This window comes from Protopterus annectens, chromosome 9.part0 (genome assembly GCF_019279795.1).
Source record: "Protopterus annectens isolate FY-2018-M chromosome 9.part0, PAN1.0, whole genome shotgun sequence".
In the NCBI taxonomy this organism is placed as follows: Eukaryota; Metazoa; Chordata; order Ceratodontiformes; family Protopteridae; genus Protopterus; species Protopterus annectens.
This window is the reverse complement of record NC_056743.1, coordinates 1,282,090,712-1,282,110,091: the sequence shown is the minus strand read 5'-3', so window position 1 is coordinate 1,282,110,091 and position 19,380 is coordinate 1,282,090,712. Positions and strand designations below refer to the sequence as shown.

The 19,380-nt window shown below is 40.8% G+C and overlaps 1 protein-coding gene across 1 annotated transcript in view; it reads right to left on the bottom strand.

The window, feature by feature from the left end:
- LOC122812004 (inactive carboxypeptidase-like protein X2) overlaps positions 1 to 19,380 on the bottom strand; it is a 730,993-nt gene that overhangs the window by 377,822 nt on the left and 333,791 nt on the right. Inside the window, exon 10 of the mRNA XM_044084217.1 lies at positions 15,348 to 15,457. Coding sequence (XP_043940152.1) covers positions 15,348 to 15,457 — 110 coding nt within the window. The remainder of the gene's footprint in view (positions 1 to 15,347; positions 15,458 to 19,380) is intronic.

The window sequence follows — 19,380 nt, the reverse complement described above, 5'->3', positions numbered from 1 at the left end:
CTCTACTCAGTTTCATACAGACTTCTGTCTGGCATACAAAGCAATCTCAGACCCCACCTTAATGGGACTGCTGCATATCCGCAAGTCAAGTTCCACTCGAATAACCCACACGCATGACCTCAAACTGGTTTGTGACATCAGTAGGACTTGTTGACGGGACAGATTTGTGTCCAAGAGACTCCCCCATCTGTGGAATAGACTCCCTCTCTACGTCAAGCAGAGTACCTCATTATCCCTTTTTAAGTGCAACCTGGATTACTGGATGGGAAACAGAAATACACCCCTGGGATTTCACCCATGTCCCTGCTAGACAGAGGCTTTGGATGCTGACTTGTCTAAACATGGGCTAAATTCTTGCCTAGGCTTATAAGGGTCTCAAGGCCAATAGCCTAGTAACCTCCTATGATCCTATTATTTAGGAAGAATTCTGAAAGTTAACTTGAAAACACACAGATTGAATAGAAGTTCCTGAACAGTTGATAAAAGATATTTGGCAGCTTAAAAAAAGAGTATGCAGAGATAGAACAATTATCCAAATATGGAAAAATATGAATGTTTTGAAGTCAGCAGTAAGCAATGGTTGGAACTAGTCATTTTGTGAACATCCATGGTGAAGTGGAAAGTCCAAATGGTAACACAGAGAATGGATAATTTAAGCCAGATACAGGAAATGCCTGAATTCCTCTGCAATGGGGATGTGATAATAGGTGTCCGTTAGATACAGTTTTACCAGCAAAGCTAGAGAGGGGTCTGAGGTACAGGAGACTGAAGAGATAACATCTTAAATTTCAGAATCCTGAGAAAAAGGTTTATAAAAGAAAGACTAGTACAAGTCTCTGGGTTCCTTCTATTTTGGGAACCAAAAAAATTCTTGTGTAAAAACGTTTGCTTAGAAGACTGGGGGTCACTGGTTCTATGACTACCTGAGACAAAAATGTGTTGCAAGGTAGGAGGAAATAGTGAGATCTGGTTCCCTTTATAAGAAGGAATCCCTTGAAAAGGGGGTGAGGGACTCCCATTATCAAGTATACCCATGTTGTATTACCTTCAGAACCCTACTGCCTGGAACAATCTAATGCCACAAAGGAAAGTTAAGCTTCAGAGGACATGGAAAGGTCACCAGGGTTGGAGGGGATTAGGAGGCTAAACAGATGGATAGTAATGCTGACTAACATGACTATTGTTGATTATTAGAATCTTTGTTTTTTTTAGAGCCTCCTTTATATCACTTTTAAAACTCCCTGCCTCCTCACTGCTTAAATTGCTTATTGGAAAAGGAAGCTGAGGAGAATGGGAAACTGTCCTGACTGAAATCACTGCTGCAGTACACTTGCATATGAGGTGTCACCACTGACGTCCGGCCTGGGTGCCAAAGATTTATCTTCCCTAGGTCGTACATCTGATGCATTACCTCAGCTCATATGCAGTGGAGTACAAAAATGGACATACGAGTGTGCTTCCCAGACTATTTCACCACCAGACTGAACACAGGTCATGAATCTGTCAGAATGTTCATTGTTTGGCTGCTTATACCTTTACATAGTTCATTTATCCAGCTAGGTGCCCCATTGGGGAACCTTCCTTTTTACCTTCTGACTTTTTTGTTAAAGTTGTACATGTCAGCCAGGAGGGGTAAGTGCTAGTGCTAGTGTTGTAGGCAGAGTCTGTACAAGGACATGCATACCAAGTGTCTTTTTTGTCTAGGCCTGGAACATGACCACACCTCTTGCTCTACCTGCCTATCCTTTGTTCCAAAAACCCTTAGGTCTAGACTTTCTACTCTCAATGCCTTTCTCGAGACCCAGCATCTTAAATGCTTGACCCAGTTCAAGATGGCTGACTCTGCATCCTCAGATGTCCCTATTCCACTGAAGAGAAAACTTAATAGACCATGAATGAATCCACAATCCAAAGTTTCTTTGACTCTAATGTACCTGCTGAGGGTATAGAACCCATGGTATGTAAGGCTAATTCTCAGTTGCTGCTACCAAGACCCTGATAGAGGCTGGTATGGCTCCTGAAACCTTTTAGACTGTCAGTACATCTAAGGAACTGTGACTCATTATTTCAGAAGGGCCACCAGCTCCTAAGAGACCAGACAAGTTTTACAAGGTCACTGATTACCTTAAATATCTGTACAAGAACCCAGTGGCAAACCACCTCTGCACCATCTCTCTCTTCAGATATGCCCTCTAAGGTTCTGATTAGTACTAATGTGCATACTGATAGATAGTAGGGCTACAGATAGATGGGGGAAGAAGGTTTATACTTTTGTCACTCTTGCCTTTAGGGCTATTAATTACCAGACTCAAATGCAAATAATTTGATCTCTGTTCTTAACTCCTTAAACAAAGTTATCTTGGAACCTCCTACAGTAGATTCTAAGCATCAAATGCAAAGCTCAGTTTCACAGGCCACTCAGATTGACATACAGAGCACTTAGTGCAGTTACGCTTTACTTCCTCTAGGGCAGCTGCCACTAGATGTATTATCTCCAGATATCCATGGTTTCGCACTCAACCTGCACCTGAGGATTTTAAATTACAAATTGTATTATCTTCAGATATCCATGGTTTCGCACTCAACCTGCACCTGAGGATTTTAAATCACAAATTCTAGATTTACTTTTGGACAAAGACTTACTGTGTGGCCCTCAGATGGCCAACATATTCACAACTCTCAAAGACCGAGGTAAGTCCATGAAAGACAGTGAGAGATCCTGCTCTCCTCATTTCCTCGTTACCATAGGAACAATCTACCTCCTTCATTAGAAGAGATCTTAGGACAGTTCAGAACAAAGGAAAGCCCTAAAAAAGATACATTTGTCAAAGGGAACCTCCAGCTGGTATGCCACCCTTTGGAGGGAAAAACCTGTGACTACCCCTGTAGCATCACTCGCCTTGTCCTCAGCCCCATAACCCCTCTTTCTCAAGGGTAGTCCCTCTTTCTTGCCAGGTAGGAAGCTATTACCACAGACAAGTATCACCTCCATCATCAGGGATGGCTATGCCACATCTTGGGAAAGCATTCCTCCTCTGAGAGGCATGTCACTACTTCCTCAAAATAAAAATCCTTTCTGACTCCCATATTCAAGATCTCTTGAAACAGGGTACCATCTAGCAAGTCCCAAAATAATTCATGGGAAAAGGGTTTTATTCCAGGATTTTATTAGCTCCAAGAAAGGAGGGCAGTGAAGACCCATCCTAGACCTGCCCATCCTGAACACTTACCCAAAGGCACCATCTTTCAAAATGCTCACTCTTCAGACTCATTCCTTTAATTTTCCCCTCAGTCTTTCTTAGTGTCAGTAGATCTGAAGGATGCCTACCTGCACATTCTCATTCACCCCTCTTGCAGGAGATTCCTCAGGTTTTCCTCTGGATCCTCATATTTTCAGTTTACTGATCTGCCTTTTGGTCTTTAAACAGCCCCAAGAGTGTTCACAAAGTGCATAGCACCTGTAGTAGTTTTCTGTTGCACTGAAGGAACTCAAATTTTCCCCTGCCTGGACGACCCTTCTGATCCAGGCTCTTTTCCCAGATATTCTTCTTCAGCACCTTTATTTCACCCTCCATCTTCTGACAGGTCTGGGTTTTACTATAAACTACAAAAAATAACACATGGTTCTTACACAGTACCTGGTGTTTCTGGGATGCAGACTGGACACAGAGAAAATGCATACCTTCCTTGCACAGGAGAAGGTTCTCAGTTTGTTCAGTTACTTCCAAGGCTTCTCCTCCACATCCCACTGCCTAAGATGCTTATGGCTTTGGAATTCATGGCAGCCATCATTCTTATACTCCTCCTGGCCAGACATCACATGAGGAAATTCCAATGGTACCTGAAATATATGTGGTCCCAGCATTGCTACCCCTTGAACACCCAGTATCCCCTCCTCCCTTGTTTCAAGAAGGAACTTATCTGATGGAAGGGACAGGTCATCCTCAACCCAAGATTGCCTTTCACACCTCCTCCTCCTCTTCAACATGTTCACACTGATGTCTCGGATGAGGCATGGGAGGCACTGTCAGCATCACACCGAGTACAGGTAAAATGGCAACCCCATTTCCTGAAGAAACACATTAACCTGAAGGAAATGAGAGCTCTTCTGCAAAGCTTGGAGGACAGATGCCTTCTCTTTACACTGGACAGGGAAGTTCCTCTATGCCTTCCGTCTTCTGCCCTGTCTTCTCAAATTTCTTCTCAATGCACAAAATGAAACACTCAAACTCCTCTTACTGGCTCCATTTTGGCCAAGGCAACATTGGTTCCCCCCTCTATTTCACCTGAGAAAGGGAAATTACAGGATAATTCCTCTAAAGCCAGGCCTGATAACTCAGCAAGAAGGATTGTTGCTCCACCTGAATCTTCCATCCCTCAGTCTGACTCTATGGATGATAGGATTTTAATCTCACAATGACATCTCTTCTCTGAAGAAGAGGTACGAGTCCTGCAAGAGGCTAGGATACCCACTACTAGAAAACTTTACACTGCAAAGTGGAAAAGGTTTTCCTTCCAATGCTGCAAACATAGTCAGGATCCACTCTTAGCATAGGCCCCTATAGTATTTCAATACTTTTGTTAATTTCTTCTATCATGCGTAGCCTACTCTTCCATAAAAGGTTCACTTTTCTGATACCAATACCTGTCTCCTTATTAGCCCTCTACTTATGGTTATTCCTGAAGTCAAACTTTTCCTAATGGGAGTTCTGCATCTTAAACTTCAAGGAAACCAATCTCTCTCTTTTGATCTTAATTTTGTTTTAGAAAAGCTTACCCTGCCTCCCTTTGAACCAGCTTCTTCCTCTCCTCTAAAACTTTACACATGGAAAACTATTCTCCTCTTAGTCCTCACCTCTGGCAAGAAAGTTTCTGAGCTACAAGCTCTCATGGCTATCCCTTTTTACTATCTTTCACAAAAACAGGTTGACTCTAAGGCTAACCCATCTTTCATGCCTAAGGTGGTGAATGAGTCATCTCTCAATCAGTCTATTTATCTTCCCACCTTCTTTCCCAATCCCCAAAACAGGGGAGAAAGGACCGTACATTCTCTAGACATTCACAGACAACTTAAATTTTACCTGGACAAAACTAAATCCCTCAGAATGACTGACCAGCTGTTTGTATCTTTCATGCCCCTGTACTGAAACAGCCAGTCTCCAAACAAACCATGGCAGCCTGGATTTCAAAAGCTATTTCTTTCTGCTACTCACACTATAGTAAGACCTTGCCTTCCTACCCTAAAGAACATTTCATAAGGGTAGTCTCTTCCTCAGGGGCTTTCCACAATGGAACAGACTCCGGGTCCATCTTGGAGGTAGTCACTTGGTCCTCAGTACACACCTTTATCAAACACTACAAAATTGATGCTTACTCTACATCCAGGGCAGCCTTTGCTGGCTCAGTCCTGTTTGGACTGTTGGCCCACTCTTCTTAGTAGCCATCCCAGGCCTATATTACCAAATTGAAAAACCCTTTACACGAATACCTAAACACCGACACCTATAACATGAACCAGGAAAATCCCGAAAGCATTAAACAGTGAAAAATAAAATAATGAACTGTCATAGTTGGCCAACCCCACCACCCGCTACATATTACCTACCCAAACAAAATAAATAAACCACATACATAAACTAACTAAACCCTACTTCTAACCTAAAGTAAAGCACCAAAATCCTACTTCTAACCCTACACTAAACCCCACATGCGCAACTAACTATGCTTTATCCTTAACCCCTCCCTAAGGTCCGTAACTACTGCACACGTCCCCTACAGACATATACCCAAAAAATTAAATAATACACATACATGCATACATTTAACAAAACCCTACTTCCAACACTACACTAAACCCCACATACACAACTATCTATGCACTATCCTTAACCCCTCCCTAACCCTAAGGTCCGTAACTACTGCACACGTCCCCTACAGACATACACCCAGAAAAAATAAATAATACACATACATACAGTTAAATAAATCCCTACTTCTAACACTACACTATATCTTACATACATTACCTATCAATTCACTTACCTTAACCCACAGCCTAACCCTAAAGTCCTATCTATTGCACACTTACCTTACGGAGTTATACCGTAGATGGGCCAACCATTACACTTTGACATTTCAATTTCCGCTATTTTGGTCATTCGGCGTTTCCGTCTTTCGTTCAATCCATGTCGCTCTTTTCGTATTTGCGATTACGGTCCTTTGATCTGATAATAGGAACCCGCCATCCCTTAAACTATGGGAATCACTCATATGACAGGAATACCACAACAGTGATTTCAGTCAGGAAATAGCACAGTTGCGTAAGAACTTACCATAACAATAGCTTATACTACTGATCACAGCTACAGTATTCAATCCCACCCTCCAAGCCCACTTCTCTCCCTCTCTCACCTCTAGCTACAGCTGTCTTTCCCCCTTTGCTCTACCCTTTGCTCTTTTTCATGGATTCAAAGGATTTTTCTTATCAGTTTGAGCTACACTCCTCCTAGCTGTCCAGTCTACTCTCTCAGTAGTCATCAGGGGACTGGCTAGGAGATAGTCTGAGAATCCACGCTCATACTTCTCTCTTTATACTTAAACACATAACAGCTGAGGTCATGCATCGGACTTACCACCTAGGGCAGGTAAAGCTTTGGTACCTATAGTATTTCAATAATTCTGTGAACTTCTTCTGTCATGCTTAGCCTCCTCTTCCATAAAAGTTCACTTGTCTTCTATCAGTGCCTGTCTCCTTCTTAGCCCTCTACTTATGGCTAGGCCTGAAATCAAATTTTTCCTAAGGGGAGTTTTGCATCTTAAACCTCAAGGAAAGCAATCTCTCCCTCTTGGGATCTTAATTTTGTTTTAAAAAAAGCTTACTCTGCCTCCCCTTGAGCCAGCTTCTTCCTCTCCTCTAAAACTCTACATATGGAAAAACATTCCCTCTTAGTTCTCATCTCTGCCAAGAGAGTTTATGAGGTACAAGCTCTCATGGCCGCCCCCTTTCCTATCTTTAACAAGGACAGGTTGACTCACAATGCTAACCCATCTTTCATGCCTAAGGTGGTGAATGACAATCTCTCAATCAGTCTATTCATCTTCTGATCTTCTTTCCCAATCCCCAAAACAGGGGGGAAAGGATCTTACATTCTCTAGAAATTCACAGACAACTGAAATTTTACCTGGACAAAACTAAATCTTTCAGAAAGACTGACCAACTGTTTGTATCTTTCATGCCCCCTATGCTGGAACGGGTCTATATTATAACATCGAAGTCTTAAAACTTTGAATGTTATAATATTGAACCCATTTGATCGAAACACCAGAAAACCGAACAGTCAGAATAGCAAATTTTTTCCCAGGGAAAAAAATTTGCTGTTCGACAAACATACACACAACACAAGCACACCAAAATAAATAATCCACACACATACACTTCACAAAACCCTACACTAAACCATACATACACCACTAGCTATCCACTTACCTTAACCCAACCCTAACCCTAAGGTCCTTAACTGTCGCACACTCACCTTACCCGCTCCTAACCCTAAAGTCCCTATCGCACACTCACCTTACCCACTCCCTATCCCTAAAGTCCCTATCGCACACTCACCTTACCCGCTCCCTAACCCTAAGGTCCCTATCGCACACTCACCTTCATTTGCACACTTACCTTAACCCGGTCCGTAACCTTCGCTCCACAGTTGAGGAAATAGCGAAGCTGCAGAAATGGCCCACCGAATACTTTCCCTAGGAAAGTATTCGGTGTTCTGCAGCTTCGCTATTTCAAGCATTCGCTGAATAGGGGTCGATATTATAACATTCGAAGTTTTAAGACTTCAATGTTATAATACAGACCCGCTGGAACAGCCAGTCTCTAAACAAACCATTGCAGCCTGGATTTCACAGGCAACTGCTTTCTGCTACACACACTATGGTAAGACCTTCCCTTCCTGCACAAAAGAACATTCCACAGGGATAGTCACTTCCTTAGGGGCTTTCCACAATGGAATAGACTCCAGGTCCTTCTTGGAGGTGGCCACTTGGTCCTCGGTACATACCTTTACCAAACACTACAAAAATGATGCTTACTCCAGGTTCAGGGCAGCCTTTGCTAGGTCAGTCCTGTCCAGACTGTTGGACAACTCTTCCCAGTAACTATTCCTTTGGCTCTGGGAATCACTCATATGTCAGGAATCTGCAACAGTGATTTCAGTCAGGAAATAGTACCATTGTGTAAGAACTTAACATAACAATAGCTGTCCTACTGATCAATGTTACAGTATTCCATTCTACCCCCCATCCCGACTTCTCTATCTCACCTCCAGCTACAGCTGTCTCTCCCCCTTTGCTCTAGCTTTTGCTCTCTTTCATGGGTTCAGGGGAGTTTTCTTACCCTTTCAAGCTACACCCCTCCTAGCTGTCCAGTCTCCTCTCTCAGTAGTCTTCAGGCCACTAACTAGGAGATAGTCTGAGGATCTATGCTCATACATCTGTCTTTATACCTAAACAAATAAAACCTGAGGTCAGGCCTTGGACTTACCACCTAAGGAAAGTAAAGCTTTGGTACCTTGGCTGGACATCAGTGGTGATAACCCATATGTTAGGAATACTGCAACGGTGATCAGTAGAACATCTACTGTTAAGGTAAGTTCTTACACAAGTGTATATCATCACTGCTCTAAAAAAAGGAGGGGTAAAAATCTAAAAAAGTCTTTGAATTAGTTTTCCCTTTCACCACACTATTTAAGCACCTCAGCTGCAGAAGGGCCAAACAGAGTCCTTTTCGCTAAAGGAGAATTTAAAATCCCATATTTAACATCATCAGGAAGATTGTGAGAACAAAGCCAAGCAAATCTCATCAACACAGATTCAGAAGGACTACTTTTGGAGGAAGAGTCAGCAGTATCATAAGCACACTTTAAATATGTTTAGTGATATGAGAAGTAGCTGCCATAGGAGCATTTAGTGAATTCTTTACCTCAGAAGAAGAAAGGTTCACCATTATTTTCTGCACGTTTCTAAAAGATAATGATATCATTTTCAACATATGAGCTTTACAATGTAAAATTCTGAAAGTTAAAATATTAGAATACATATTCCCTAACTTGTCCATTGTTTTGCCATTTTTGTCATAGGAGAATGGGGTTAGCAGTAACTCCTTTAGTAGATGCAAATTTGGATGAAGGAAAAAAAAACTGCTGTGTCTATTTTAGGATTAGAAAACAGGAATTGTGTGTTTGGGGTACTTTGTTTAAGCTGCCAGACTTCTTGGAAGCAAAAAGGTGACCATCAGATAAGCTAGAAGCAGTGGGAGAAACATTCACTAAAGCAGGCAAGACAACAGGGACAGCAGCAGCTTTAGTCAGCTCTAACTAATAAATGATAATTAATTTTCTGTGCCACAGAAATCTCATTCTTGTCCCACTGAAAGATCATTTTTGATAAAGTGTCAGTAAAAAAATCTCTTCAGCAGGAAATCTCACTAAATACTTTCCTCAGACTCAGATTGAAAAGATATTCCCAAAGTACAACCATCCCCAGCAATGTCTACACTTCCAGCTGAAACCCCTTTTCATACAAAGATATTATTTTCCTTTTCATGCCAGAAGACCCAGACAGTAAGGAAAAATCACTAATAAATTATTCGTCAAATCCCAGTAAATCTGCCTGTCCACAGAAATAGAAACAGGGTATACTACAGTTATGTAAGTAAACTTACCATAACAGTAGATATTAAAATGATCATTGCTGCAGTAACATTAGCTGTAAGGGTTATATCCAACACAGGATATAACAGTTGCAAATTCCAAAGCTTCAAGGTCACCTTCTATATGTCCAAACCATTATTCAGCTGGAGATGAGCTGAATAAAAAGAGTTGTTTGGGTGCCAAGCCCTTCAGAGCTTTCATACACAGTGAAAGAAGGAGGCTGACAACAAAAACAAACAAAAGTAAGGGGAGATGGAGGAAGGAGAGGAGTGGTTACTGCAGCAGTGATCATTCAAACATCCACTATTATGGTAGGTTAACTTATACAACTGTACTACATTCATCGTATCAATCATGGTTGCAGTCATCATAGTCATATGGGTAGAATACCATACCTTAGACTGACAGGGGGATAGAAGGATGTATGTCCTGAAGACCCTGGAAATGGAACTAGGAAAACTAGTCTTAGACCTGGAAAAGGAATCTAGTTTGTAGTGCATTGTAAAGGAATGCACAAAGGACCAAGTCGTTGCTTCTGGAATACCTTAAGAATCCAACCCTTTCCAAAAAGCCAAGGTAGAAGCCAAGACCCTGGTAAAATAAGCCTTGATCCTGCCTGGAATAGCCTTGTTGTGGTGGGTATAACAAAAGATAATAGCATGAGGCAACCATTTGGAAATAATCTGTTTAGATACATTTTCCTTCCTTTTTACCTTCACAGAAAAATGATCACAGTTTCTGAATATATTGCTGTAGCTAGATATAACAGAGTTATCTGTGGATATGCAAGGTACAGAATATCATCCTTTTCCCTTGTTTTTAGTTTCTGGAAAGAAGACAGGGAGATGGACAGCTTGACTCAAAATTAACTAGGATACTACTTTACGCATAAATGAAAAATTAGTTCTTAAGGAAACCCAATCTCTGTGGAAAATGTGATAAGATTGACCCACCATATGAGTTTGCAACTCTTTTTGCACAGGTCAGAGCAATCAGTAACACTGTTTTGCATATTATGAGCCTCAAATCAGCTTGATGACCTGGTTCAAATGGAGCAAGAGTTAAGTTTTTCCTAGACAAAAAGGTATGCAAAACCCTTTCAAAAACATTTTTACATGAAATTACATTGAAAGAGGGGATCCAGGGGCATATATGCTGAAATGGCTGATAAAGCTTATCCACTTAGTTGAGCTAAATGTTCCTGCAACCCAACAGGTCACATAATTTAAATTAACTAATATCTCTCCTTTACACTAACTGCTGTACTAGTCTCAGTTGCTTTAATTTCCCCACTTCAGCCTTCTATGTACCAGGCTTATATATATATTGCTCTATCCTCCTAAATGAAAAACAAACTGTGTAGCAAGATGTATATTGATATCAGTGTAATTTTATCCTCTCACTTTACTGGTTTATGAACTTTTGTACTCTTAGCATAGCACATTCTTCGTACTTTATACACTATCACTTTATGTTTTTGCTATCTTATATATTGTCTATGAATGGTCATATTACTGACCCTGGGCTGATACTGAGAGTAGTCAGAACTGATCAGTGCTCTGCCCTGGTTAACACATTCAATAAATAAATGAACCCTTATACAGGAGTAAGACAGGCCAGAGGATAGTAACTCACAAAAATAATTTAGAACTAGAGAGACACTAGCCCTGAAACTGTGCTGGTTCTTGTCCTGGCACTAACTAGAAAATATTTTCCATTTACAAATATGCAGTTTTCTAGCAGCAGGTTTGCTAGTCTCCTTTAATACCTGATGCATGTCTACAGAAAACAAGGGCATAAAAGGTATTAAGATGCTATCATCCAGGCAGTTAGTTGTAGTTGTTGGGGTTGGGATGTATTAAACGCCCCTTGTCATGTGAGTAGGCCCTGTCTGTGAGAATGTTGTGGTAAATGCCCTTAGCTATTTCCAATAGAAAGGAGAACTACTGTTGCCTGGACCAGAAGGGGTTCACCACAATGATGTTTGGAGAGTCCTGCCGAATTTTCAGAATGACCCTGGATATTAATGAAAGGTTAGAAAAGCATACAAGAATATTCCTTTCCAACAAAAAGAATAAACATCTATTTTCCAGGCTTTCCTGCATGGAGTCTTGGAGCAGAATTGTGCCAACTGATTGTTGTGACTGGGGATTAAGAAAAAGATCTACCTGAGGCATTCTCAACAGCTGGATCAATTCCTGGAAGATCCCCAATTCAATTTCCACTCATGAGGGCCTATCCTGCTCCTGCTCAGCTTGTTTGCCATGAAGTTTTGCTCTGATGGTATGTAAGATGCCTATAGAGTGAGATTGTGCTAAAAAGTTATATTCCAGACTAACGTGGCTAGTCTGTGCAGAAGACAAAATCTGGTTTCCAGTGCTTAGTGATGTACCACATCACTGTGGGGGTGTCTGTAAACACTTATAATAGTCCTGGGGACACAGGTGACTTAAAAGTGCTGAGAGCATTTATAAGCGCCAAAATCTCTTTTTGGTCCATCTCTTCTGTTCCCAGAAACCCTTTACTTTTATCCATGCACACAGTGCTCCCCAATAAAAGTCTGAGGCAGCTGTTGTTACAGATTATGCTGGAGCTGGAGGAAAAACGGGAGACCTGGTTTCTCTCCACCAAAGAATTTTCTTTTTAATAAAGCCCCAAACCAGCATCTGGAATATCAGGGGATGTTGATGATGGAACCATACAGATCTTGGATACTAATGAATTTTTCTCAGATGGAGTCTTGCTAGAGGAATCATGAGAATCATAAATGCCATAAGACCCAGAAGTCTGAGCGGAAAAATTCAGAAAAAGATCTAGATACAGATCTAATTTTTCTTCTGTGGAAGAAAAGCTCTTTGAACTGAGGTATCTAGGGAGCACAAACAAACAGCAAAAGAAGATTAAAACCAATGGTTAGCAGAGTCCTTCATAAAACAAAAGTAATCCAAGTAAAAAACACTGGACTCTCGAAACACAAGCACTTCCTTTAATCACACAAAGCTTTCAGGTTAATACCTTCATCAGTGTGAACTGCTTTTGAATTGGGGGCTGTGTCTTGTGATCTTAGTTTAATTTTCCGATTTAATGAAATGATTTTTACTTAGTATTATGCTCACATTGAAGGGTATTAACCCAAAAGCTTTGTGGTGATTAAAAGAAGTTCTTGCATTTCTAGAGTCTGGTGTTTTTTACTTGGGTATCTAGGGGAAACTCCAGGAAAACAATCCTGTGAGGAGTTAAACTAGACTTTTGTATATTCTCCTGGAACTTCAGTCTGCGCAGGAGATCTCTCACCTAAGTGAGAGATTCCTGGCACTTTGGAAAAAACTCTACAAAGATAAGAAAGTTGTCTAAATAAGAAAAAAATTGAAAACCTTATTCAGTAGGCTACCACTGGAGCTAGATACTTTGTAAATACCCTTGCAGCAGTACATAGGCAAAAGGGTAATGCAAAGAAGTGACAGTGATACAGACACAGAACACCTTAACAGACATCTGAAATTTGGATCTATAGGAATATGATGATTAAATATCTTTTAAATCTGCGGTCACCAGAAAACTCAAATGAGGAATGAGAGGTAACAAGTTGTAAAGGGGTAAAATTTTGAACTTGGGCATACATTTAACATATCCTATAAGCTTGATAGTTGAGAATACTAACAATAAGTGTTGCAGAAGAATACAAAGAATACACCTTTTTTCCCAAATCCATCAAAAGCTTTCCAATTCTTGTCAGAAACGGGAAAGATTTGTATTAACTACATGTTTAGCAGTAGCTTGGCCCATGACAGAAATAACTGCTGGGTCTGATCTGGGATTAGTATATAAAAACATATAAAACTGAATAACTTTATGCACTCAGTCTGCTTTCCTGAGGGCAGCAGGCTGTCAGCCAGGTAAGTTACAAGCTGTAACAAATACATCCACCATAGCTAATACAGCTGGAGGAAATAGCACAGGTTCAGGAAAATCCATTTGCAATAAATCACAGTATTTTTTTTTTGAGACTCTGGAATGTCATTATGTGCCTAGTGAAACAACTGATTCATTCTGAAAAAAAAAGCTTCAGAAAAGAGACTGGGAGAAGCCACACTTTCCTTACAATCTGAATCAGAAACCTGAATATTAAAAATAGAAGTCCTTTCACAATCATTTTGTGGTTCAACATTTTGAACCTCTTCAGAAAATGAAAAATCCCATTTTCTCTTGACAGAAACAGCTGAACTGGAAAGATCAAGGGCCTGAACTAAACCCTGAGCTAAACTCAGTAAATCACTCCTGTCCAAAGCGAGATGAGGAAGACACATGTCTACATTTTTGCTTCTTTTTGACAAGAATTTCTAAAGAAACAGACCCCTTTTGCCAGGGAAAACTTTCCTAGGACTAGGCAATGCAGCTTGGCTAGGCAGAAGAGTGACTCTATGATCCTTCTTCCAGAATCAAGAGTGGTTCTCAATTGCCTCCCAGGGGCACTCCAACAGCTGCAGAGAGCATTTCTAACCCCTGGTCCATTGTGGCTGTAAGGACTACATCAGAGAAAGCCAAGGAAAAAAAGATGACTGGTCTGACGAACCAGAAATGGCCATATTAGAATCAGCCTGTTGTGTTAACAAAGGCTGTTAATTCATTTTCTTCTTTATATGATAGGTAGAAAAAGAACAGAGAAACTGGTAGGTTTCCATTGTAAAACCGAAAAATATGCCTGATTCCCTAGAAAGACAGGCAGCAGCAGTCGATAAAACGTAAATAATACAAATGATACATTTTCCACAAAAAACTGAGTGAAAAGCACTTTAAACACTAAACTCCAGCCCCAAAAGTAAAATGATAAAATGTTTACCAAGCAAAAAGTAGTTTTAAATTAGTTTTAATAACTTTTTCCCCACAAAAGTAAAAACTAGTGCTCCTTCTTTAAAGTTACTAGAAGTCACATGACTGCCTATAAAACATCTTTCCTAATATAAAATAACTAATTTTACTGAAAAGGGTTTGTCTTTAGTCATAAAAATAACAATATGGAAGTTTTTTCCCTCAGAAGGGAACTTGTCCACCCAGCAATGGAAAGCGTTAATTAACAGTAGATCCTCAAAAGCCAGCAGTGCAGTAGGAGTTATCTTCTAAAGACATGCATCTGGAGCATTTCTCCCCAGGCCTCCACTGAAAATGGGCTCTGCCCAGTCAGACTTTCCCAGTAAAAAAATTTTATATAAATGAATAAATAAATCTTCAGAGTCAAGAAAACTCTGAAGGGCTTGGCACCCAAACCACTCTTTTTCTTCAGCTCAGCTCAAGCTGAATAATGGTTTGGGTGCATGAAAGGTGCCCTTGAAGCTTTTAAGGTGACTGACTGTTACATCTTATGCAGGATATAACCCATAAAGCTAAGGCTACTGCAGTATTAATCAATATGATGAAATGCAAAATCTGTGTGACAGGAAGTTCAAAACAAGCCAACCAGTGTGAAAAAAATGTCTAGTAAACTTCTACTAGTTGAGTGCTTTCATCCAATACAAAATAGGACTTTATTACTGTACAAGGAATATTTAAAAAATTGCAGGCTAAAGCAGTCTTTGCTGGGTCTGACCAACTTTCTCATTTATGCTGTAATTTGATAATGAGATGAAAATAAATTACCTGCATGTTGAGCCGGCCTCGGTGGGGTCCCAGTCCCCAACGCAACATTGATGAGGCCATCAGCTGATCATCTCTGACACGGTGAGACTCCAAACCCAGGGGTGGGCACTCTGAAAGGAAGAAAACAGCAACTGTGAGTCAGAATCTGACAGGTCAGTGCAAAATCACAGGAAACGGCTCTTTCTGCTGGTAACAAATGTTTCTCTGTTAAGACACCTGTCAGTGAAAGCAAGGTGATGTGTTTTACTGTTTTCTGAATCTGTAAGCAAACCCCTTCAGCCAACACTATTTTTCAGTGAACAGAACTGTGCCTGCAACAGTTTCCTGCAGACAAAATAAATCGGGTAGAAGGAAGCAAAATGTTCTCACTCCACAGGTAGAATCTAAGTATTCCACATAAATGAATCCTCTGAATCTTTACAAAAGACATGGTGAAAGTGATGTATTTCTGTCTAAAGCTTGAGAACACTTGCTCTTCTATCCCAGGACTTGCTGTAACACTGTCCCTTAGGCCAAAACTGTGACATTACCTGTCTTTTTGAAGACTAACTATAGCACTGTACCTCTGCCTCAAGGTTAGGTGTGACAGCACCTCTTTTCTATCTCATAGCTAGGTGTGACACTTTCTTTCTTTTTCACAGCTAGGTGTGGCAATGTCCCTCTGTCTCGAGACAAGGTTTAGAACTGTTCTTCTATCCCAAGGCTAGGTGTAGCACTGTGCCTGTTTCTCAAGGCAAAGTTCAGAGCTGTTCGTATACTGCTCAAACAAGGGCATAACCATTGCAATCTTAAGTTATTTATTTGCATATGGTTACCAGCAAAGTCTGACTGGGTTAAAAAACCCTCTTCAGCAGAGGCCTGGGAAGAAAAGCTCCAAAACATCTAAAAACATTCTTTATAATACATGTAAGATGCAATTAATATAAATTACAAACAAATGTTGTTGTTGTTGTTGTTGTTTGTCTTTCGGCTTTCCCGGTTAGGGGTCGCCACAGTGGAACTCCGGTCCGCTAATGATTGGCAGTTGATTTTTATGGTGTCAAGTTGCCAGCCCGACTCCCAACCTTCAATGAAGACACGCCCATTCAATGCATGTCTTTCGAATGCCCACTTGACCACGGGGAGGACATGCAGACTCCGCACAGAAGGCACCCCCAACCCAAGCCGAGACATTGTGCATACTAAAAATACAAAATGTCGACTTGTTCTAATTAAAACTACACTTCATGAGAGGCAAAAGAAGAAAAACAAGTTAAAAAAAACAAAGCTAAAACAAACTCTGTGTTCTATTAATGTAGCAAATCATATTTAAGCATGTATGGTATGCATGTGGCTTTATCAAATGCCTAATGACTGTTCTTGTTCATCCTTCTAGTGTCATTTTCTGTTTTGTTTTACCGACTGTTGCCCTGCTCTTATTCCTGTAAGCTCCATGGGATCTTTAGCATCCACCTAAGGTATGAACATTTTAATTTTTATTTTTATTTTATTTTACTTCACATTTGTTGACTGGGTTAGTCCAACTAAGCCAAAGCCCTTTTGCAGCGGAGACCCGGGGAGAAAAGTTCCACAATTGCAAAAATTAAGAATACAGCAATATAGCAGTTACAAAAACAAGCAAGCAAGTACAAAAACGATAATCAAGTATAAAACAAGCATAACAACAAAACACAGATACATCAAAATTAAGAGAACAACACAAGCATGCAGTACATGATCAGCAAATCCATACAGTATACACACAATATAATTAATGTTCAAACAGATATGATACAATATTATTGTGCTGCAAATTACATAAGAACTGGTATATATTAAATGAAACAAAGCATTAACTAGTAATGGATGAATGTCATCTTAGTAGAATGAGTGCATTATTAAACAGTGATATGCAAGATAGGAATAAACGTTAAGTTGGGAGAAATTGTATCAGGCATGAGTGTAGTGTAGAAAGATCAACACAAAGTGATGAGGTGACCTGTATCACTTTGAAGGGAGTAGTCTAGCAGAAGAGAAACAAGAGATAGGGAGCTAGAGGGCTGCAAGAGAAAGTTTTATCTCAGTGTAAGTCATGAATAAATGGCCATCAGTCAAAACTTGGTTATTGCACTTTAATATAGATACACTAACAATAACTGAAATATGACTCAGAGAAGAATTATGCCAATCTTCTCATATTTCATAGCACCTTAAACTTTTCTGTAATAACAGAACATGACCTAAAATGGAAGGAATACACACTCCTACAAGTAAAAATACATAAAAACATAACCTTAAAGTCACACTGCAGGTTGGAGTAATACCAAAATCAGAAATACCCTAACAGACTCCCAGTGTACGGTATGGATAACAGTCAGCAACTACACTCACACATACAGACCTAAAACATATATGTCACCAGTCACTTGGATGGCATTTTTGAGAAAATTTTGCAGGATAAAGTGCATAGTAAACCTAAGTGAAATCTCACTCACCTCAGATTAGCATGACAGTAGTGTGCAAACTAGTTAGGCTAGACCCCTTAAATAACAAATGCCTTACTCCTTCTTCTTTCGGCTTTTCCCAGTTAGGGGTCACCACAGTGGATCACCTGTCTGCTCATGACTGGCAGTGGAGTTTTACGGTGTCGAGTTGCCAGCCTGGCACCCAACCTTCCAGGGAAGGCAAACACATGCACACACTTACGCCTAGGGCTAATTTAGAGTATCCAGTCCACCTATAGCATGTCTTTGGGATGTGGGAGGAAACTGGAGCACCTGGAAGAAACCCACGCAACCACAGGGAGGACATGCAGGCTCTGTACAGAAGGCACCCCAGCTGACGATCAAACTGGAGAACCTCTTGCTGTGAGGTGGCAATGCTAACCACTGCACCACTGCAGCCGCAATAACAAATGCCTTAATACTAACCTGAAATTCACTAATTCCTCATGGAGTTGTAGACAACACTTCTCTCTATTTCTCAAAGTGACAACAGTTCTGATTTTATGTCATGATGATTTAAAGCACCCAAACTTCAGCCAACACCCTGAACATATGGGAGGCCACTACCTCAGTGTATGCAAACTCAACTACTGGCTGAGCTTGACTCAATAAATTGAGAGCCCTTATATACCTAAACACACCCTGATGATGTACTAGAGCTCTTCCTCAACATTTTCAGCCCTATCATTGAGAAACTTTTTCCATTTATACCCTGAAGGCTTACAATCCCAGTGCTGTGCTGTGCTGTATAGGGATAAAGCCCTGAATATGAGCTAGATGACCTCAGTATGAGCAGTATCTCAGGCAAGGGAGAAGCCAGCTCACTCATCCCAAACAAAGGGAGTAGTGGTTCTGGAATGCTGTAATCACCATCAGAAAGAAAAGGCTTGCAGGCACCAAAAAAGCAGCAAGACAGCAGAGACTTGGGGCTTGGAATTACCAAGCTGGTGACTCTAGCTGCTCATTAAGTGTGTGGCTGGGAACATGTATGCACACACACACACACACACACACACACACACACACACACACACACACACACACACACACACACACACACACACACACACACAATGATGCAGCTGTATGGATGGAAGCATCACATAGTTCTGCAGACTATTGAGAACAACTATGATTCAGTCCTGAAACATGAATGAACTTGGTAGGGGGGGGGGGTGAAGCCAGATCTTCAGGCTAAGAGGATAACAGTGGCACTACTTGCCCTGATGTTTCACATGAAAGAAAGAAAGACAGACAGAGAGAGAGAGGGGGGGGGTGCATGCAGGGACACAGAACCCTCCATGGCTGTCAGTAAGATGCCTCCTGTCATCAACTCTTGGCCTTGTGCTGGAGAGCACTGGGGCAACAAATAAATGCAGAACCAGTGAGGGTGACGAATGGTTAGCAGGCATGGAAGGAAAATGTATCTAGGAAAATTTAAAAAATAAGATTTTGGAGGCTTAAAGAAGCTCCATGTCTCTGGCTCAACACCTGCTTAAAAAAATCTAAATGAGACCGAGAGGCAAAACATGGCAAAATGAGACAGCCAC